The 23575-nt window shown below is 41.2% G+C and overlaps 1 protein-coding gene across 2 annotated transcripts in view; it reads left to right on the top strand.

The window, feature by feature from the left end:
• NAV2 (neuron navigator 2) overlaps nucleotides 1–23575 on the top strand; it is a 361092-nt gene that overhangs the window by 293165 nt on the left and 44352 nt on the right. For both annotated transcript variants that reach the window (XM_038764952.1, XM_038764951.1), the window contains 6 exons: nucleotides 1582–2049; nucleotides 2756–2821; nucleotides 4453–4497; nucleotides 6539–6699; nucleotides 11504–11692; nucleotides 18199–18251. In XM_038764952.1, coding sequence (XP_038620880.1) covers nucleotides 1582–2049; nucleotides 2756–2821; nucleotides 4453–4497; nucleotides 6539–6699; nucleotides 11504–11692; nucleotides 18199–18251 — 982 coding nt within the window. The remainder of the gene's footprint in view (nucleotides 1–1581; nucleotides 2050–2755; nucleotides 2822–4452; nucleotides 4498–6538; nucleotides 6700–11503; nucleotides 11693–18198; nucleotides 18252–23575) is intronic.

The raw sequence follows: 23575 nt of genomic DNA, 5'->3' as shown, positions 1-23575 counted from the left end.
AAAGGTTAGCTATGTTCCCAGTATCCTATATTCTCAAAACAGCAATCTGGCAACCCTTCCATAGGCCAAGACTGGTTGTCAGTCTTTTGTTTCCATGTCATAATCTCTTTGGATTTGCACATTTAACATTATGTAGCATCACACCGGGTGTTGAATGTTGTCAGTCTCCTCACTATTCTTCCACCACCTATAATGTGCGCAAATCCCTCTATCCCTTTCCTACTTAAACCTACCTGGTATCATAATGGTGTGGACTTCAGCAGCAGAGGGAACTGTGTATTTTAGATGAATAGGAGAGTTTGAAAAGGCTTCATGAAAAGCATTCAGTAGTTCATCTTTTCAGGTACTTGTCTTTGCCTGGACTTACTTATTTTTAAGGATTATTTTCATCAGTAATTTCTTGTTAGGAAAATGAAACAGTGTGTTCTTTATTCTAATCTGCTGACTTGTGAATGGAGCTCTTGGATGCCTTATGGCAAGTATTTTATTTAATATTCAAAATGTATCGTTTCAGTAGTACTGTAGTGATAACGTCAAATCATTTTACAACATTTCACAATGTTGTAGTGTCATGATACGTAGTTTTTAGATATGGCATTGAGCAATTGCAGCCCCACTGATTTTTATGTTAGTGTGATAACCACCCAATTGGTAGTCATTGAAATGTTTCAAACACCAGTTCTCATCGTACAGAAGATCAAGGAGACTAATTTTATGGCAATTAAAATTAGTAGGAGGACTTTCAGCAGTGATCTACCTTAGTTTCATATAGCTGACTGCCTTTACCTAGTGCTGCTCTCCTCCTCTCTCAGTTTAATCACATCTCTCCTTAGGGGTAATGAGGCAGTAAATGTTCAGCACATAATAGATGTTCAGCACATAATAGCTTGATGCTTTCCTCACTTCAAAAAAAATAAAGTCTTAGTAGCTGGAATAAAATCTGCTTCATTACTGCTGACATATCAGCTGACATCAGTGCCTTACTAAATTTCCTATTCTTCAGAACTTGGGTCCCCTGATTCACTGCAAAAAAACAACATCTGTATAAATAGATCCATAGATACCTATCTCTTTGTATACATCGGAGGTTGTTTCCAAGGTTAAAGAGGAGGGTATAGATCCCTGGGCCAAAATTGCATGGTTGAAGGAAAGCACCCCAATTTAGACAGTCAAAAAAAAATTATTTACTGGAAAATCACAAGGAGTGCCATGGGCAATTTCCTGGTGGTCTATTGGTAGGAAGAAGGGCAATGAAGACCATGTCAGTCAGGCAGGGAAGGCCTGACTGAATTAAGCACTCCCTGGGCCTTCCCCAAATGAACCAGGAATCAAAATTCTTAAGGTTTTGCAGTTAAACTCAAACACAAATCCTCCCCAGTAAATTGGTATCCAGGTTCTTCTGCTGCTTGACCTTTCCCGAACTTCAATATTTTGATTTTCTTTCATCAGTTCAAAGGTGTCCCCTTACCAAGGGATTCCCATTGTTCCCTGTGCCCTGGGATTTCTCAGAAAGCTTTGCACCCCTCCAACCCGGCATCAAGTCTCTTGGCACTCAGCTGCACGTACTTTCTATCTCCACAGGCTTTTTGGCGGGAAGCCTGCTAAGCAAGTGCCTGTCACGACAGCTGAAAGCATGAAAAATTCAGTGGTCATCTCCAACCCCCACGCCACCATGAACCAGCAGGGAAATCTAGACTCGCCTTCTGGCAGTGGCATACTGAGCAGCGGGAGCAGCAGCCCTCTGTATAGTAAGACTATGGACCTCAACCAGTCTCCGTTAGCCTCCAGTCCCAGCTCAGCCCACTCTGCTCCTTCTAACAGCCTCACCTGGGGTACCAACGCCAGCAGTTCTTCAGCCATCAGTAAGGACGGTCTTGGCTACCAGGCTGTCGGCAGCCTTCACACAAGCTGTGAATCCATTGATATCTCCCTCAGCAGTGGTGGAGGAGTCAGTCACAACTCCTCCACTGGCTTGATTGCCTCCTCTAAGGATGACTCTCTGGCTCCCTTTGTCAGAACCAACAGCGTTAAAACCACACTGTCAGAAAGGTTAGTGGTTTCCGTTTTGTTTTTTTTTTAATGCGTTCAGCATGTCTTTCTTCTTAAAACCTCAGGGAGACTGAGACTGAAACTCCAGTGGTTCATTAACATTTTGATATTCCAATCTCTTTTCTGATATCCATTTGCTATTAAAAAAAATTTCAGAAGCAATCTACAATTTCCAAGAGGGAATTCAGGTGGGTGTAGCATTAAGCACCAGTTAAGGATTCTGATCTCTCTCTGCTGTATCATTTTCACAGCTTCAGGTTGTCTTTTAAAATGGAATTCAGGCTTTGACATTCCTGTGAGGAACATGCATTTTCTTCTTCTTCTTTATCAACCATCTCCCTCCCCCACTTCTACTTCTGGTCCCCATCAAAAGTCTGTCTCTGAGAGCCAAGAATTTGGTATGTTAAGCATAGGTGCTCCTTCAAAGGAAGAGTTTGATAGGGCACTTGTGGGAGAGCTACAGTTCCTGGATGGCGAGGATTTAAAACCCAACAGTCCATCCGAACCTTTAACTGTGCTGTGTAATTCATTTTCATTTTGAAACATCGCATCTCTCTGTGGTGCAGAGGTGGGTGGGAGGGGGAAGAAAAACTCTTTTTTAAAATAATTGACCATTGTGTTTTAACCTTCCTTTTTCCCATTCTTCCATCCTTTAGTTCTAATCTTCCTTCTCTTGTTTTCTGCCTGACTGGACTCCTTTTTCTAGCCCTCTCTCTTCCCCTGCTGCTAGCCCCAAATTCTGCAGAAATACTTTGCCCAGGAGGCAGGACAGGTAATGATGTTCCAGGCAATACACGCACAGTGGCATTAGGTTTCTCTGCCCTCTTGTGTAAAGCTGAATCAAGAGCCCCTTGTGGTATTTGTGGCTTAAGTATAACTGTACCCCACAGACATGCCAGTGAGAGTCCACTTCCTGCTCACACATCCTGTTGAGTTTATAAAATGGTAGTTTGCGGGGACTCCCTAGGTTTTCCATGGGAAATGACAACTGAAAGTCCTACCACTTAAACTGGCCAGTGGAAACTCTCACTTGCATTTCAGCTTTCCTGTGGCATGCAACCCCCCCACTCCCTCTGTCACCAAGTTTTGGGTCTCCCACCCTGTCTCTGAGCTCCCTGCGTGGTTGACTATTTTCACTGTTGTAAGTTGTTCAGCACAGTTTGCCGTCTTGTCCTGAAAGTTGTCATGTGTTGTCCGTTTTAATTCAAAAAGAATGCTAGAAGAGATGAGAAATAGCTATGGGCCTGACATTTGTAACTCTTTTTTATGGCTCTTATTAAGCACTGGGTTAGAGACAAGATTATCAGGTTTGACAAACTCTGTGTCTTAAAGTGGGTTTCAGTCTAAGTAAGGAAGAGTAGGATTTAATCCCTATTTTACATTTGAGGAAAACAAAGTCCAGGAGAGTGAAATGACTTGCCCAAGATCACAAAGCAGAAAAGTGGCAGAGCTGGGATTAAAATCCAGGTCCTCTGACTCCCAGGCACAGACTATTTCCACTAGGCCTTGCTGCTTCCTGGCTTGGCATTCGACAACTCCATGGTCAGTTTCAAAGCCAAAAATGAACCGTTTTTGGCTTGGGGTGGTTGATGAGAGGGAAAGGGTTAATAGTCACATTTGTTGATTTAGTAAATAGACACTGTTCCATCTGAAAAAAACCAACAAACCAAGAGTTCCCTTCACTTCTGAAACCACATGCATTCTTTACCACTTTCACCAGTTTCACTAACCAGCCCATTTAAGTATTTGCTTTTTGGAAGTGTTAATACCCTGACTTTGAGCTGGCATGTTCTAGCATGCTTAAAGTGGCTCTGGCTTTCAGCTCTTAAAAGTCTGCGACAAGTGCTACAGAAAGAAGTGGAGAGAGAAAGATGGAATCCACTTAATAAAATTGAATTCCAGAAATGCCGAATCCTTGCGAGCTGTGCCATCTCAAAACTCTCCCAATATATATATTCTCCTTCCTCTGTGATTTCAATTCTCTGTGATGTTTCAGGAGTCAGGCAAAGGTTGGGGAAGCCTGGTATTGGTCCTTACAACCGGGATGTTCTGATGATTCTGAAGACCATTTTTACAGGTTCACGGGACTTGTATTGAGAGACTTGGAATTCTGGAAGCTTCACTTGGAGCATGGACTTTTCCTTGCAAGAAAAGCAATTTCCATCCGGTGTGGCGTGAATAGGCAGAGGAGGTGGTGGCAGCATGGTTCCTAACGCATGCTGGATGGACTTGGCTCAGGGCCACAAGCAGCTATCTTGCATGCTAAACTTAGACAAGGCGAGAAAGATGACTCTTTCCTCTCAAAGTGGGAGGAGGATGTTGATTCTTTTCTCTCTTTGACCTAATCTATAATCTTTTCCTTTGTTCTTCTCTGAAGTTCTTTTTCTTTTAACTTTCCCACAGCGACCCACATCTTGATAGGAACACTTTGCCTAAGAAAGGACTCAGGTATTATGGTGTTTCCATGTAGCTAATGGGCTTCTGTCATGTTTTTTTGAGCATTGCTGTGTGTTTCTGTCGTGGCTGTTGATGGTGGTCTCAGCTTTCGCAGTGGCGACCGCTCTGTTTGGAGGAAGGCTATTCCCCTCCTCCCTTCATCTCTCCATTCGGAAGCTTATTTGCTTGAGCAGGGGCTGTGGCTTTGGCAAGCTGAATGCTGAAATTCATGCCATGGACAGGCAAGCGGTCACAAACAGCATTTGTGGTAGGGTTTGCATTGTAGACAAATTTGCCAGCATTGTGCAGTTCCTGGAAAGTAGTGTCAAGGGAAAAAGACACGATTTATAGCATTTTACTGTATTTGCTAGAACAGAATCAAGAAACAAAAATTGGCTTAAGGTTGGAAATTTTGCACTGAAAGAACATTACTATCAAGAGTAATTTGGTGTCTAGGGTATTGTGATAAGTCACTGGACCAACCCTTGACACAGAAGATTTATCCTGGTGAACTGTAAAAAAAAAAAGTCCTGGCAAGTAATCTTCTTTCTCTGAAACCAAGAAAATGACTTGGTTCTCCATTGCTTTAAGCACTGGCCAGGTGAAATGCTATAAGTCGCTGTTTCAAATATCATGGAAATCACCTTGCCTATTGGAGAAATTCCAACTTGCTTCTGCCACTTCCAGGTTTGCTGAACTGATGCCTTGTGATTGCAGCTGGCTTCTCTTCTGTGCATTCTAAACACCTTGTTCTTTACAGCCGCCTTGTCTCCCAACACTGAATGCTAAGTGTTTTTTCATAAAAGGGAATTTGGAATAAAATATTTCATCACTGTCATGTTTGCCATTAATAATCTCTAGCTTTTAAGGGTTAAAACATTTTGAGCGATTAAGTGGGGTAGATGTCAGTGCTTGTTTTTAACGGCAGCTTGGAAGAAAGCAGTTTACTGAAGGCATAAGAAGGAAAGTACTGAAAAACCTGATCTCCAGGATGGTCACTGAGTTTGAGACGGGCTTTTTAGTGTTGAGCTTTAAAACCACATTGTTTTTAACAGTTCATGTTAAGAGATTGTCTAGTTGTCAGCCAACATGTTTTAGGCATTTATGTGAAATCCTAAATCAATTTAGGTAATACGTGCTATCCTTGTAGCTAAAATGGAGTTTTTATTTAAAAAATCACATTTTAGATTCTGAAATTATGTATTCTATTTACTATATTCTTAATTCTAATTCAAAGATGCTATAATCCCAATTTATAAAATCTGCTCCATAAAAATGATTTTTAATGATTAAAAGAAGGGCTGAAATGAAGTATTTTACATGCCTTTCTATGTAAAATTCAGTGGTTTGCAATTACCCCGTATGCAAGTTGGCCATTTGATAATCACATCTTATTTAAAGCTAAACTTTGATTTGACTTCTTTTTTGATGATTTTCAATATTAAAATGGTAATGAATGCAAAAAATAGTGCTTTACTTTAGATTCCCTTCTGACCTAAAGAGTTTTAGATCCAGTCTAGTATGCTATCAGTCATGTGTGATAGATGGACTAGATATGTAAGCGATTGTGTAAATCTCGAAGCTGTGCCAGTTGCTAGCCACACATATCATGTGTTCACATCCACAATCTCGTATCTAGGAGAATATTTTAGATTATTCACAATGAGCTCATTATGGGCAGGGAATGTGCTTCTTGTTATATTGTACTCTACCGAGCGCTTAATACAGTGTCTTGCACACAGTAAGTGCTCAAAAAATGAGTGAATGAATGAATTAATTGGGATAGCTACCTCATTAACCAGCGGAACATGAAAAATTCTAGTTGGTTTTTTTTTTCCAGTCTTGCTAGTGAAGGCTAGTGATTTCTTAGATCCTTCCTGTGAGCTGGTGAAAATCATTCAGGATTGAAGCACAATCATAATATTTTGACATAATGTATTTTCCATCTTTAGTTTTTTGGGACAGGCTGTTTTGGGATTAAATAGCTCTATGGAGCTAATTTCTTAGGTAATTTTCATGATGACATTGAGGTTTTTTTCCTCTCTCCTCCTAGGTACGCCCCTTCTCCACAGCTACGCACTCATGATGATGCAAAAGAGTGGCTCCGATCTCACTCTGCAGGAGGGCTCCAGGACACAGCTGCAAATTCCCCCTTTTCATCGGGGTCCAGCGTCACCTCACCCTCTGGAACCAGATTCAATTTCTCCCAACTTGGTGAGTCAATGCCAAATTAATATCAGCAGTGTTTATCTATAAGCCACAGAGAATATTTTGAGATATCAGATGCCTGTGGTCATATACAGCAATTAGGGCTGCTTGTCGATAATATGACTTGCCTAGGGAATGCAGTTTCATTTCAGGAAATTGATGGATTGAATTGGTAGAGCTTCTCAGAAGTTACTTTGAGGAGAATTGTAATGGATTCTGGCTCTTGGAACTATGTCCATCACCACTGTCAAATACGCAGCTTCCAGACCATTCAGCAGTTTCAGGGAGCATTTCCCTTAGTTATGAACATTCAGAAAAGGTCTTAGTCAATGCCCTACAGCTTTTATCAGGGGCTTGGTACCATATGGACTAGTGAATGGTCCTCCTACCATTCTCAGATGGTTCTCCTGTCTCAGAAACACAGAAGCAATATATATCCCCTCTAGAATGTGACCAAGTTGTGGACAGGAATGTGTCTATTGGTTTTTATATTTTACTCTCCTAAACGCTTAGTTCAATGCTTTGCACACAGTAAGCGCTCAATAAATACAATTGAATGAATGAATGAATGAATCTGTAGCCTGATCAGGAAAATGAGATTTTGCATATGTGTGTGGGGGGAGGGAGGTGAGAGACAGAGAGACAGAGAGAGAATATGAGAATGAAAATGAGAGAGACCAGACAAAAATGCACACTATGATGAAGCATTCCAAGAGGCAATAGTATGACAGATAGATCAAAAGGTCTAACCTTTTGAGATTGTTATTCTACTGATTCGCAAAAGATTGGGAAACTTCACAAGAAAGAGAATTGTTAGGTAAAATGCTTCATTCACTCATTAGCCAATTAACACCATTGGAGTTCTAAAACTTATTTTTTTCTTAAATAGATTGAGTTTTTATGAGACACCATGAAAAGGAACCCAACTGACTAATTTAGATATCCTATATTTTGTAGGTGCACTGATTGGTCCACCCAAAAAATGAGTTGAAACAAAACAGTACCCAAAATCCAGTTGAAATTTAAATGGAGGATTGGTGGAAGGAAGATTGGTGTCCTTGTTACTGAACTTCATTAAAATAGCTGAAGGAATAGTTTCCAGTTTTATGCTTGGGAAGTATTTTCAGCTCTTTCAGGACAGATGATTTTTCTGAAATACATAAAATAGAACTCACAGAAAAAGGAACTCATTTAAGTTACCTCTATCTTCTTTCAGCATCCTGTTCTCAAGTTCTTATTTCTTGTTTCCTTTAACTCACTGTGGTGGTCACAAGGAGGTTCAGTATGTTAATTCCAGCAGAAAATTTCTCTCAAATCATTGCTCCAGGGTACAGTGCAAACCAAAAATAAAAATGAAATTTTGGGCATCATTACAAAGGACAAAGAACATAAAACAAAAGGTACAGTTTTGCCACTGTCTTAACTTGTAGTTTGGCCAACTGGAGTACTGAATACAATTCTGGTCACCAAATCATCAAAAGAGCATAAGGAACTGGAAAATTCTCAGAGAAAGCCCACTAAAATGATCCTGGAGATGAAAGGGTCCCCTTAACAAGGGTAGACTAAAGAGATTAAGCCTATAAGTCTGGAAGGCTGAAGGCCAAAAGAGGGTAAAATTAAAGTTTACAAAATAATGACAGCTGTTAACAGAATCAATAAAATTGCTGTTCCAACAAATCCCACAAGGCGAAAACCAAGGGGCACTAATCGAAAAATGAAAATGGTAGTTGGAAAAAAAGCCTAACAGAAAATATTTTCAGATTGCAGATGGTAAACATATAGAATTTGTTACCACAGGAAATGGTCTGGTCAGAAAATGTAAGTGAGAGACTGTGGTTAAAAAAAAGAACGGGTGATCCATAATGAGAATGTGAGAGATTGTTTGGCATAAGTAAAAGGTCCAAGAGGATATACTGATCTTGGCCTATGATAAACTATTAGTGTGAAAATTTAGATATGGTCCATTCTATTATTTATTTGTATTATTATTATTATTATCATGAGTATTACTATTCTGTCCTTACTATGTGTGAAGCATGGTTCTAAGCGCTAGGGTAGATGCAAGTTAATCAGGTTGGGACACACTTTCAATATTTCAGTATGTCCAAGACTGAACTCCTTATCTTCCCTCCCAAACCCTGCCTTCTCCCTGACTTTCCCATCACTGTTGACGGCACTACCATCCCTCCCGTCCCACAAGCCCGCAACCTTGGTGTCATCCTCGACTCCGCTCTCTCATTCACCCCTCACATCCAATCCGTCACCAAAATCTGCCAGTCTCACCTCCGCAACATCGCCAAGATCCACTCTTTCCTCTCCATCCAAACTGCTACCCTTCTGGTTCAATCTCTCATCCTATCCTGACTGGATTACTGCATCAGCCTCCTCTCTGATCTCTGATCCTCCTGTCTCTCCCCATTTCAATCTATACTTCAGGCTGCTGCCTGAATCATCTTTGTGCAGACACGCTCTGGGCATGTTACTCCCCTCCTCAAAAATCTACAGTGGCTACCAATCAACCTACGCATCAGGCAAAAACTCCTCAGTCTCGGCTTCAAGGCTGTCCATCACCTCGCCCCCCCCCCCCCCCCACCTCACCTCCCTTCTATCCTTCTACAGCCCAGCCCGCACCCTCCGCTCCTCTGCCGGTAACCTTCTCACTGTCCCTCATTCTCACCTGTCCTGCCGTCAACCCCCGGCCCACATCCTCCCCCTGGCCTGGAATGCCCTCCCTCCACACATCTGCCAAGCTAGCTCTCTTCCTCCCTTCAGTGCCCTACTGAGAGCTCACCTCTTCCAGGAGGCCTTCCCAGACTGAGCCCCCTCCTTCCTCTCCCCCTCCTCCCCCTCCCCACCCCCCACCTTACCTCCTTCCCCTCCCCACAGCACCTGTATATGTGTTTGTACATATTTATTACTCTATTTTACTTGTACATATTTACTATTCTATTTATTTTATTTTGTTAATATGTTTTGTTTTGTTGTCTGTCTTCCCCTTCTAGACTATGAGCCTGCTGTTGGGTAGGGACTGTCTCTACATGTTGCCAACTAGTACTTCCCAAGCGCTTAGTACAGTGCTCTGCACACAGTAAGCGCTCAATAAATATGATTGAATGAATGAATATTTCTCTCTCCAATCCTACAGTTCTCTAAATGAGTTTTAAATGAATTTCACAGCCCTCTAATTGATTTATCTTTCTCCAATATCAAATATGCCCATTGACTTCTCTCATTCTAAAAAATGTCCCATTTTATTATTCAACAGTCTTGGACTCTGGGAGAGAGCCTTCTCCCATGCAGCTCATACCACCTCATTGACTTTCATTTCTTGTTAAGTATTTGCATTTCAAAGTGTATCTGAGAATTGTAAGCCTTGACTAGGATAGAACCTTAGTTCTATTGAAACAGCTGAAAAGGAGGACTGGCATCATTCACAGATCAGTGCAAACCCAGATTAAAATTAGGAGCAGGCATAATCAGCCATTAAATCTTCAGTTGTTGCCCATTTTTCACCCTCAAATAAATTTGGTCATTGCTCAATGCATTTACTGTTTTGTTGTAGAAAGCAGAGAAATAGCATTGATCTAGAAACCCATGGAAACAACAATGGATTGTTTACTCAGAGTATTTGAGGGCTTGCCCTATGTCCACTTACAAGTACAAGACATCTTTTGGTATCTTGGGGAAACTGAATACCCAAAGTATATTCATAGACTCATCAAGCTGAAAGCATCCTTGAGTCTACTTCCTGCTTGACTAGGAATCACACCTAGACTTTACCTAATTTCAAAGAATCCAAAAGAATGGCTTTCATAGGCTCCCTCTGTAACTTCTTTTAGTGTGTAGAAAGTTCCATTGCTCCTAGCAATCTGCAAACTCAAGACATATCTGCTCTGCGTTATTTAGCTTTAATTGGATTTATTCTGATGACTTGGCACCTGTCCACATGTTTTGCTTTTGTCGTCTGTCTCCCCCTTCTAGACTGTGAGCCCGTTGTTGGGTAGGGACCGTCTCTATACGTCACCAACTTGTACTTCAAGGTGCAGTGCTCTATACACAGTAAGCGCTCAATAAATACAATTGAATGAATGAATGAATTTCAAACTGCATTGAGAGCATATTTTAAAGAAAGACAAATATGCATTGAGAGCATATTTTAAAGAAAGACAAATGGATATAGCATTTTAAGGCCAATTTTATGCGTGTAATTTTTAGGGAACATTAATAAAGAATATGTTCCCCAAAGAAGTACCATTTACATAATCAAACAATAGTTGAATGGGCCTTGTTTTTAAAGAAAGGCTGGTTTTAACCTCAAGTTGAAGCTCTTTCAGAATCATGATAAAAATGTCAATATCTAAGATAGTGAAGAGTTGTAGTTTCTTTTTTTTAGCTTTAGCATTCTGCGGAAAGCTGTTCTCATGGCATAACAATGACCTCAGAATTCATATCTGATCTAAAGCTGGACTAAATTATTTTGGGCTTTTGACTTGAGAAAAAACTATTCCAGAGGAGTTACAGGAATAATTAGCTCATGCCTGGGAGGTGATTCTGGCTTGTGTGAACTTGCCAAATGGAACGCAAAGGCATAAAGCCTTGTTCCAAAGCTGACCCCATCCCTTTTATTTTTAGCTCAGTTTGCATGACTCTGAGAAGGCATGCTGCCTTTCCAGAAATGAATGCAAGGGGAGACATTGACAGGGATCATACTATTGAAGATTAAAAAGAACGAGTATTAATACTCCTTTTGGAAGTTTCTGAAACAGAAGATGTGAATTTCCTGTCCTGTGATTCCCTCCTTTCATTCTAGCAAGCCCCACGACCGCAACCCAGATGAGCTTATCTAATCCAACCATGTTGCGAACCCACAGTCTTTCCAATGCTGATGGGACTTATGACCCCTACAGCGACAGCCGCTTCCGTAACAGTTCCATGTCACTGGACGAGAAAAGCAGAACAATGAGCCGCTCTGGGTCATTCCGAGATGGGTTTGAAGAAGGTAAGCAAAAAAATTGCTCTTCCTGGGCCAAAATGCCATTTATCTGCCCAGCATGCAGTGAGGACTCACAGTGCAGAGGTCACTAGACAGAAAAGAAGATGACCTATTGTAGTCTGTGTTCTGCTCCTAGCCAAGTCATGTTTTTTGAAAGTTCTCAAATGCCAACTCTCCTTCCCCCTTTCTGAAGTCCAGCCCAGTTCTGGAGCCCTGGTGTGTTGTAGGCTAACAGTCTCACTGAAAAATCGAATATTGTTCATCACACAATTGGAAGCGCCTCTAAGAGATGCTCAGAACTCACAGTAAGTTAGAGGAATATTTTGAACACAGAACCGCCAAGCAAAATGAAACGTTGGAGCTCTAGACTGTAAGTTCATTGTGGACAGGAAATGTGTCTGTTTATTGTTGTGTTCTATCCCTATCGCTTAGTACAGTGCTCTGCACACAGTAAGTGCTCAGTAAATACTATTGACCGACTAACTGGTGTGCAAAGGACCATACAATTTATGACCCTGCACATGATACATGACACCAACAGGAAGAGGGGAGGGAAGCGGATGGGAGATCCCCCGACTGTGGCTGTTTCCTCTGTCTAGCAAGTTTTCTAGCTGGACTTTATTCCTTTCCCTCCCCCTACTCCTACTTGGGCCCCTCAATTTCCCCCTACTGTCTTTGAACTCCCAAGATTGGCTTTGAAATCAATTAATCATTAATTTCATGCTTACTGTTTGCAGAGCACTGTACCAAGTGCTTGGGTTAGTACAGTATAGTAATACAACAGAGTTGGCAGACAGATTCCCTACCCACGGTAAATTTACACTCTAGCTACTGAACTGGAGAAAGAAGGGAAGTGGAGGCTCTACCTCCTGCTCCCAGCCCTCCTCCAGCTCCTCTCTCCACCCCTACCTATCAGTGGCATTTATTGAGTGCTCATTGTGTGTGGAGCACCGTCCTAAGCATCTGGAAAAGTTTAATGCTAGAGTTAGTAGACATGAGCACTGCCCACAGTGAGTTTATCATATATAGGAGGAATGTCCCTCAGTGGCTGATCAGGGCTCAGGGTTCCCACCCCTGCCTCTAATCCCTTCGCCCACAACCCCCTCCTCTCCCATCCCTGCTGACATCAAGGCTGCCGCTTAACTCAGCAGCTCCTAGACATGGAATATGTGGGGGCCCACAGATATGTTCACATCACCAGGGGCAGTGGCTGAACTCATCCCTCACATCTGGCTTTGCCACTGGATGCCTCATCCATTCATTGCTGCTCTTAAGCCGACTTGTACTTCCCAAGTGCTTAGTACAGTGCTCTGCACATAGTAAGCGCTCAATAAATACGATTGATTGATTATGCGGCACTACAGCAGGAGGAGAGAAAGGCAGGAAGCCAGAGAAGTCCCACTTGAGCTCACCTTCAAGTCTGGTAAGGCACACTTACTGTGGCTCCTCTTTCAGCCCCTTTCCAGCTCAAAAAGGTGGTTCAAAGTAGCCCAGCTACTGTCTGCTGCAAAAGTAAAGCTCCTAGTGCTGAGTCCATGGGTGAGCACATATGCTCAAGAGCCACATTCGATTCTAGGAAGAGACATCTGTGCCTCACCAGTCTTAAGTTCCTGACCCTTGCTCTAGAGAATTATGAGAATGAGCCGTGTTGTCCCCTAGCATTGTTAAATTTTTATTCTTTCAAGAATAAGAAATACGTTCATATTTTACTGCAGTATTGCGTGACTAGAGCTGTTTATCTGAACATGATATTTGTGCAATAGATAGTAAATATTTGGTGTCTTGGATGAATTTAGTGAACTGTGTTCAGGACTAAAATCTGTCTAAACTAGCACAATGTGTCCCATAAAGGGCTCCATTATTTTGTCACCTGATGACAGTTATTTAATCTCAAATCCCACTGTCTTTAGTGGGGAAAACGTTGAATATCTTGGATGTCAAAATGACACTGATTAAAGACACTTGCAAGCTCTATACCAAGAAGAGTCTAGACTACTGTAAACATAATTATTCATGTAGACCAGAAAAGAAGCTTGAGGGTTTTTGGTTTGGGGGTTTTTTGTGGGAGGTTTAAGCCCACTAGTTGTCTGAAGTAGAATGACGGGTGATCAGTGTTTGGGAGTGTGTAACAGTGCAATGTACTGTTATGAAATTTTGGTCTAGAATGTCTAAGTTTCCTCCAGTGGGCAGTTCCAGGGTGAAGTCTTAAAATAGATTTTTGTCCGCCTGGCTTCATTCTTATTGCATTTTAGTTGTGTGAACAATCCATTTTTTTTTGTTCTTTCTATTTTCCTGTAGAAGGGAAACTTTTCACTTTTGATTGTGGCAGTCTAGAAGAAGGTGGGGTCTTTGGGAAAGGCAAAAGCAGGATGATGCTTAGGAGTGGCAGGGAAGCTCAAATAAATTAGTGAATAAGAGAAATCTGATTTTGGACTTCCTTGGTTCCCCTTGGAAGCCATACCTCCATGAGGCTGGGTGAGCTTTGGGGTGAAAACTATGTCTCCCCCCAACATTGAGGAGAACCATGGCCTACATTACTTTGCCCCTTTCACTGCTCCTCACCACAGTGGAATTAACACCCATGCTCTACAATTAAGTGATCACTGAAGAGTGCCCATGTCTTTGCCTAAAACAAGAAGCACCACACCAGCATATATACAAGAGGGTTTAATTCTCCTATTTTGAGATACACCCAGTACTCCTGTCATGCAGGGATTGGATCCATGCAAAACGCAGTGTGAAGGAAAACTCATGTCGTAGAACTCACTGATGTCTGTTGCCATTTCTCCTGACATTTCTTGGCACTATATCTAGGCAGATATTTGTTGTTCTAATTCTGCCATCGCATTCTATCCAAAGATCTAAAAAAGGCCACGTTCTAGCCGAACTGAGTGTTTGTGTAAATTCAGAACTGTGGGATTGGAATGGGCAAAGGCCTCTTGCATTGGATACTAGTTGTGATGGGCACTTTTATGAACAACACCTTTGCCTATCTTGCATTTATACACCCTTCAAAATCTGGGATGGTCAAGCACAATGTGTATTATTACAATTCAAAAAACTGTAGAGGAAATGAAAAACCTGAAATTTAGGTGTTTAATACAAGAAACTAAAAATAATAATTGCAAAATAATAAGCATTGCTGAAAATGTATTGGATTTTAAATACAGACAAGAATTTAGTTAATGGACCTAAAATGACACTGGACCAGGAGGCAGTATTTACTGAGTGCTTATCTGTGTGATGCACTGTACTAAGCACTTAGAAGCAGTGTGGCTCAGTGGAAAGAGCACGGGCTTTGGAGTCAGAGATCATGTGTTCAAATCCCGGGTCTGCCAATTGTCAGCTGTGTGACTTTGGACAAGTCACTTAACTTCTCTGTGCCTCAGTTACCTCATCTGTAAAATGGGAATTAAGACTGTGAGCCCCACATGGGACAACTGGATCACCTTGTAACCTCCCCAGTGCTTAGAACAGTGCTTTGCACATAATAAGTGCTTAATAAATGCCATTATTATTATTATTATTACAGTACAACAGTATTTGTAAAATGAGCTTGCAGTCTAGAGGGTGAGAGAGACATTAATATAAATTTATAATATGTAATTTATATATGTGTACATAAATGCCTGGGACTGAGGGTCGGGTGAATATCAACTGCCCAAAGGTCACAGATTCAAGTGCTCTTAGACATTTGGGTAACTTTCTCAAACAAGTATAATTTTTTTTTAATCCTTCCAAGACTTTCTCATTTTCTGATCAAGTTCCGTACTCCAAACTCCATCATCATCAACTAACACTGACTCACATACACTGACTCAGCTAAATATCAGACACAATTCAGTCACTATCAGTGCCCATTCGAACAGCTCATGGTTTAACAAAAACCTTGGTTTCCCTTGAAACACATTACATCTTGCCTCAGTTTCGGGATCCATTGCATAATGGTAGAGAAGTCAGGAGACACCATTGTCCCTGTTAGTAAGTCATTGCCTTATCTATATTTTAGAAATCAGAAAAACAAATAGCAATAATAGATTTTTTCTTGTGTCTTCCCAGGAGGCTAGTTACCCTCATTCATTGTTGGCCGGTATAGGTGCATGATGCCATTCCCACACTGGCTTAAAGTGGAAATCCTTAGCTCATTAACCCCCTATCCTTGGTATGGCAGGATGAAAGCAGATGACACAACACTGGATTTTAACCAAACCGCAAAGAAGCAGCGATAATCTCTCTAGGCATGTGGTAATATCTCAGTCCTGGGGACGAATATTTCACAAGTGTGATGTCAGAGATTTTTATTGCTTCAGTGAGTGGAAGATGCTTAATGATTTCAACAGTACTGTGCAAACTGTGTTTTTTTCCACATTATAGCTGGCTTGTGCCTGCCTGAAAACTGGGTTTAGGGTCATAAAAATTTCTCATGGAACATTTTGAGATTGATCCCCATTTGTAAAGGCACAAGTATCCAAGAACTGGCAGCATGATTTGGGAGCCTATCTAAGGGAGTGCTCTTAATTCAGTGACCTTCTAAAAATCCTCTTAAGCCTGCATATAAAGTTGCATAAAACTCTAGTATTCCAATCTTTACACTCCACTCTTTCCATCAGTGCTCCAAGTCCCACAACCACACAGAAATAGCCCCACTCTCCCTCTCCGAATGATACACAAATATCACAGATACTATAGTAATGGTAGTAGTAGTAGTAGTAATAGTATTTATGAAGTACATGCTGTGTGTGCAGACCACTGTACTGTATTAAGTCCTGGGAGAAAATACACAGCTGAGAATTAGACATGATCACTGGCCTCAGGGGGGCTCACAATATGAAAATGAAAAGGGTGAGAAAGGACTGGTGGCAGACACATAGAAGTGAAACACAACACAAGAACAAAAAACAAACTACAGCTAGAGAAGCAGAATTTTAAGCTCCCCTCAGTTGTCAATCAATCTCTCCCCCACGATTGAATAAATACAACTGAATGAATCAATCATTGGTATTTATTGAGCACTTACCATGTGCAGAGCACTGTTCTAAGCTCCACAGTCAAAACCACAGCCACAGTGACTGCTAAAGCAGCGGCCACCGCAGCTTTCCCAATGTTTTGTAGAGGAGTGCTTGGTGATAATAAAGAGAGCTGATATGGGATCCTGGAGAGGCAATGTGGTGGGCCACTGAAGGAGGACGCCAAGGGTCTTGGATGTCACAGTAGGAAGATACATTCATTCAATCGTATTTATTGAGCGCTTACTGTGTGCAGAGCACTGTACTATGCGCTTAGATGGCAATCACAGTGGATTCATATGGCAGTCTGGTGGAGATTTGCTTGGGGGGCACCTGGAATAGCAGCCAACTAAGAAGGGTGTCCCTAGTTGTGATCTGCAATGGCTTAAACTCACACGGCAGGCCGTTCACAGGGCTTTCTGGGAGCAGAGCTCTGGGGGCAGTTAAGGAGCAGGGTGGGCCTGGTGGGGGTAATAGAGAGGTGGGGGAGAGAAAGCCATCAGATGAATATATCTTTATGACATGTAACGTCACTAATGCAATTGATGCCTCTCTGATATGTATCATTACACATTTCAAAAAGCAAAGTCGTCAGTGATGCTAGCAAGTGAGATTTGATTCCTGAGCATTATGTGTGGCTAGAAAAGACCATATATTTCACACTGCATACGAATATAGATAGTAGATCACCTTTCCTAGCTCCTTGTCAATTAGGATGATCAATGAATTTTAGAGATGATGGTTGGGAGCCCAGATTTAAATACAACATTAAGTTTGGGAGAGGGGAAAAGCAGGAAGGAGCATTAGTAGACCTATGTTTGATTCATTTTTATAATGTTAGTGATGGCTTGAATGAGTGAGAGTTATGTATATATTTTTAAAATGAAATGCATTTCAGGTAAGTTTTATAAAATAAGCAATCAGGGCAACCAGATGGCGAGAACAAATACATTTTAAAAATAATTACTTGAAGGAACAAATGATACATTTCAAGTGTTGGCAAGGCTAGTCCTATCTCATATTGGGAATGTTTGATGCAGTTATGATTGAATTAATGTTGCTTGCTTTTATAGTCATTATGCCTAACTGAGAAAATGTTTAATGGACCAGAATGAAGGAATTGCTTTTCAGAAAATTTAAGTTAAAAGAAAAAGTGGGTAGAATTGACGTTAATCTAGGTTCTTTTTTCTAGTCAAATTTTCACTTTCATTGTGTTGTTATCCTGGAAGAAATTATTATTGGGTATTTTCAACCGAATCAAATCCTTTTTTCGTGCATAAAAGTGGTATTATTTCCTGAACCACAAATGAGTTCTCACCTAATTACTATCGCTTTGGTGCTGTCTTGCGGTTAATAGAGCAAAGCTTATAAATTGTGATGGAATCAATCTTCTTGGTGCTTACGTGGTGAGATACAATTTTGTACAGTGATAACACTTGAAATGATTAATCTCTTTGGTAACATAGCAAATGGTTGTGCAATTTGTTTCTTGTATCTTTCATGTAGTGCACGGGTCCTCCCTCTCTCTGGTTTCCAGTACCTCATCTATTTACTCAACGGTGAGTCAAAGAAGTAGGGAATTACTGTAAAACCTTTTGCTTTTTGGTGCATACTTCACAAATTCCATCTAAACTAGTGTATAACTCCTATCCCAAGATCAGAGATTGTGGTACTGCAGGCTGTAGTCTTTAGTAACTATTAAAATCCAGCCACACAGGCTGCATAACCATATTTCATTGTCCCTAGCTCCATCCACTCTTCAGAGGTACAGATTTCCAATGAGGTTCAGGTTGAGGTGTGTCACTAGACTTCTCCCCTTCCCTTTAACTCTCCTCCACAGTTGAGGTTTTCAGGGTAGAGTGAAGTGAGTTTTTTCTACTGCTTTGTTGTACCCTTTTTTGACTTTATTCTGGAGCCAGCACCAAGGGGATAGAACAGTGTAGGTCCTAACAGTGTTCTGCACACAGTAAGTGCTCAATAAATACGACTGAATGAATGACTCGATCTGCCTCTGGAAATGAGGCTATCCTAGTTGTCCCTCACAGCTCATTCTCTACTGTTGGTATTTGCAGTTGCATTTGTGTTATTCAGAAAGGCACAAGACGTTAAGGCCTCAGACACTGCAGTGTCCTATCCCATAATTCCTCTTGCAGGTGATTCCAATCTGAATTAAAGTGTTGAATTGTCCCGCATCCCTATTCAACTTGGAAAAATTTTGTCATTAACTTTGGTCACTTTCTATCTTTGCCGTACCCAAAGCCTATATCCTTAGTGTTGTAAACCAAGTCCATTTTTTTCATCCATGTGGAACCTAATTAAGTTATCTACCTTACAAAACCCACCTAGCTTCGCAGCAAGGGACGGCAAACTGGAATTTGCTTGGGAAGGAGTTCGGAGAAGTGAAACAGAAGCCCTTTGAAGGTTGTGAATTATAACAGCAACAGAGTTGGGGCATATACAGGGAGGGAGTTGTTCTCCTGCATTTGTGTTGTGGACTGTCGTTTTCTTCTGAGCATTAGGTGCTGTAGTAAACAGCCCTAGAGAAATGTAGGGGGCCATTGAGAACTAGGCCAGGTGAAATTCGGAGGCTACCATTTTCTAACCATTGGGTCATTTCCTGGAAAGGATCTTATACAGAGGATAAATTGGTTTATTTGAAGCAAATTGAGTAATGCATTTTTGGTTATGAAAATGAAGATGCAATGAAAATTGAAAGGGCTATTTTTTTAATGCAACTGCATTTCTCCATTAAGCATTTGAGTATTTTGCCATATAACTCAACAGAAAATGTTTTCTAAGGTTTACTGTGTAAACAGACTCTGATAGTCCCAAATGGCTCAAAAGTCCATTAAATTAATGACCCATGAGCCCAAACCTTCTTAAATAAATAAAAAATGATGGGTCCTTAAGATATCTTGTTCTAATTGATCAAGTAAACCTCATTCTACTTGAAATATGGGGCTATTTTGCTCTATTAATTTCAAGTAATTAGACTTATGACCAATAGAGAATATGCAAACAATGCCAAAAAAGCCACTGCTGGGCATCAGACTATAAGTACTTTTCAGATGCCCTCACTGAGAGTAAAGGAAGCCCTTTCAGACAATTGGGATTGGACTATTCTTTCAAAATATGTATTTTTAATAGAGGTTTTTTTTTCATAGAATAAATTAGTCTGGTCATGTGAGAGAACTCTGGTGTTTTTTTAAAATGGTATTTGTTAAGCACCTCCTATGTGCCAGGCACTGTATTTATGTGCTTACTATGTGCCAGGCACTGTACTAATCACTGGGGAAGGTACAAGCTAATCAGGTTGGACACAGTCCATGTCCCACTTGGGGCTCATGTCCTTAATTCCCAGTTTACAGAAGAGGTGACTGAGAACCTAAGTCCTTCCAACTCCCAGGCCCGTGCTCTATCCAGTGGGCCATGCTGCTTCTCTTCTTGCCTGTAGAAATGTCATTTTTACCCAGAGCTGGGCAGGAAATCAGTCAATGTTATTTCTTGAGCATTTTCTCTGTTCTGAGCATTGTAGTAAACTCTTTGGAGAGTACAGTACAACAGAGCTGGAAGATACGATACCTGACCATAAGGAGCCTACTAGTTTAACGTTAACATTCTTAACATTTTTGGAGTCAGGTGTCTAGTGCCACCTCCCCTATAGTTCCTGTCATCGCCCCATCCTACTGAACATTGTAATAATTTTCCAATTTTTCCAGCCTCATCCTCTTGTCCTATCCTTCTTGGCTGGCTGGTATAGGACTGTTATTCAGAGATCAAATAGTAAATTAGGAAGGTTACCAGGCATATGAGGAAGCACCCATGAAGACACAATCTCCAGGCAAAAATCCCCTACAACAGCTCAATTTAACCCATTTGAGTTCTGTGGTGTTGCATTTTGACAAAATACATTAGTAACAGGTCTAACAATAGTTCCCTTCTTCCTAATATATTTCCTCCTTCCAAATCTTGCTCATCTCCCACTACAACCCACCCTACACACTTTGCTCGTTTAACACCAACCTACTACTATGCCAGGTTCTCATCTCTCTTGCCATAGACCCCTTGCTCATGCTAACCCTATAGCCTGAAATTCCCCCTGCCACTTCATATCCAACAACACCACTCTCCCCATCTTCAAAACCCAACTAAAATTATTAGTCCTCCAGGAAGCCTTCCCTGATTTCCCTCTCATAATAATAATAATAATTACGGTGGTTGTTAAGCACTTTCATTCAGTCATATTTATTAAGCTCCTTCCCTTCTATTCTCCATCTACACTCATTCCCTTGGAGAACGCATTCGCTCCCATGGCTTCAACTACCATCTCTATGCAGATGATACCCAAATCTACACCTCCTTCCCTGATTTCTCTCCTTCTTTTCAGGCTCATATCTCCTTCTGCCTTCAAGATATCACTACTTGGATGTTCTCCTGTCACCTCAAACTTAGCATGTCCAAAACAGAGCTCCTTATCTTCCCACCCAAACCCTCTCCCTGATTTTCCCATCACTGTAGATGGCACCACCATCCTTCCTAACAAGCCCTTAACCTTGGCATTATCCTTGACTCCTCTCTCTCATTCAAACCACATATTCAATCTGTCACCAAATCCTGTTGGTCCCAACTTCACAACATCGCTAAAATCTGTCCACTCGATCCAAACTGCTACTACTTCAATACAGTCACTCAAGCTATCCCGACTAGATTACTGCATCAGCCTCCTTGCCGACCTCCCAACCGCCTGTCTCATCCCACTCCAGTCCCTGTTTCATGCTGCTGCCTGGATCATCTTTCTACAAAAACATTCAGAACGTATCACCCCCCCACTCCTCAATATTCTCCAGTCGTTGCCTATCTGCCTATGTATCAAACAAAAACTCCTCACCATGTGCTTTAAAGCACTCCATCACACTTGGCCCCCTCCCCAACCCACCTCACCCAGTTTCTCTCCTACAATCCAGCCCGCTCCTCTGGTGCTAACCTGTGCCAATCAGTCAATTGTATTTATTGAGTGCACACTGTGTGCAGAGCACTGTACTAAGCATTTCTAGTTGCTGGGGTAGATATAAAGTTCACAGGCTAGATAGGAGGGGGTAAAATTTTAATCTCCATTTTACAGATGAGGAAACTGGGGTACAGAGCAGTTAAGTGATTTGCCCAACATCACACAGCAAAGTGTCAAGAATTGGGATTAGAACCCAGGTCTTTTGACTCCCAGGCTTGTGCTCTTTCTACTAGGCGTTGCTGCATTTCTGTCCCCATTCTATTTACCCTTTCTTCTGCATTGCCTATGCACTAAAGCCCGCATACCCTAAGTAGCTTGATACTCACACCACCCCCACAGCATTTAGGTACTATTTCCCCTATCAGCAGTGTATTTTATGTCTGTTTCTCTCACTGGACTGTAAACTCAAGAGCATGGATTGTTTCTACCTACTATATTGTACTCTCACAAGCACTGCACACAGTAAGTGCTCCTTAATTACCATTGATTGATTAGGTGGCCTTAAATATCATTAGAACCACTGACATTTCATATGGCATACTGGACAGAGCATGGGCCTGGGAATCAGAAGGTCATGGGTTCTAATCCCTGCTCCGCCACTTGTCTGTTGTGTTACCTTGGGCGTTTCACTTCACTTCTCTGTGCCTCTGTTACCTCATCTGTAAAATGGGGATCAAGACTGAGAGCCCCACGTGGGACAGGGGCTGTGTCCAACCCTATTTGCTTTTAACCACCCCAGTGCTTAGTACATTTTAAGTGCTTAACAATTACCAGTATTAGTATTATTTTAAAAAAAACTGTACCCCTGCAGTCAAATGAAGTACCCACCGAACACACATCTCCTTCTCCTATATCTCCCCCTAATCCAAACTGTTCCTAGTATTCTTAAATAAAAATCTGTACCCCTGCAGTCAAATGAAGTACCCACCAAACACACATCTCCTTCTCCTCTATCTCCCCTTTATCCAAACCTTTCCCACCCAACTCCTTTCCTACGGTCCAGCCATCTCTTTCATCCCCCAGACCACTACACACAGAGAGAAAAAGTGGGAACAGCAGCAGCTGGGAGAGCAAGTGATAAAAACAGTTAGCTTCTTTATGCCTCAAAGCTGAGTTTCCTTTATCTTTCCCTTTTACTGCCAAAAGACCTGAATGTCCAAGTGTTTGAAGCCCATCCACTGCTCCCGCCCCCAAAATAATTAAAAACAAAAACAAAAGGCCACAACCCCATGTTGGCAAACCTCTGTCCTTAGGTATTAAATTCAAGTATTATCTACTTAGGAGCATTGGATCCCATGAAAATCATAAAGACTGAGGTGTACATAGAGAAGTTATTTGGTATAATAGAATACACAATGTGCCTTTAATTTCTACCAACACAGGCTCAGAAATGTGTATAATTTATTTTTTACAGTCTTTTTTCATGGTAAACTATTTCTAAGACATCAAATATGATGTCTTAAAGATTTCAACCGTTCTGAATGAATACCAAAAAATCTAATTCCAAATACAATAAATTGAAATATGTTTAACTGAAGTCATGTGGAAAATCATGCTAGAGTCCCATGATTGTGAAGATTAATGGAAGAAATTGCCTCTTTTTCTAGCTGTCCAACTTGATGTATTTGTTAGTTGGAAATATCAGTTAATGCCTTTGCAAAAGCATACTGGTACATGATTATATATGCCACTTTTCTACCTCTAGCCTTACCTAAAACAATATAGCTACAAAGAATAACCACAGATAGCAGTCTGGAAAGATGAAGAGCAGATGTTTCTCCAGACTGTTGCTCACAATAGCAGAATCAACCACCGGCAGCAACTCCAAATGCTTTAGGAATTTGAATGTTTTCCCCTTGCTTTGTTTAAGCAGAG

This window comes from Tachyglossus aculeatus, chromosome 22 (assembly GCF_015852505.1).
Source record: "Tachyglossus aculeatus isolate mTacAcu1 chromosome 22, mTacAcu1.pri, whole genome shotgun sequence".
NCBI classification, from domain to species: domain Eukaryota; kingdom Metazoa; phylum Chordata; class Mammalia; order Monotremata; family Tachyglossidae; genus Tachyglossus; species Tachyglossus aculeatus.
This window is presented reverse-complemented; position numbering and strand designations above follow the sequence as displayed.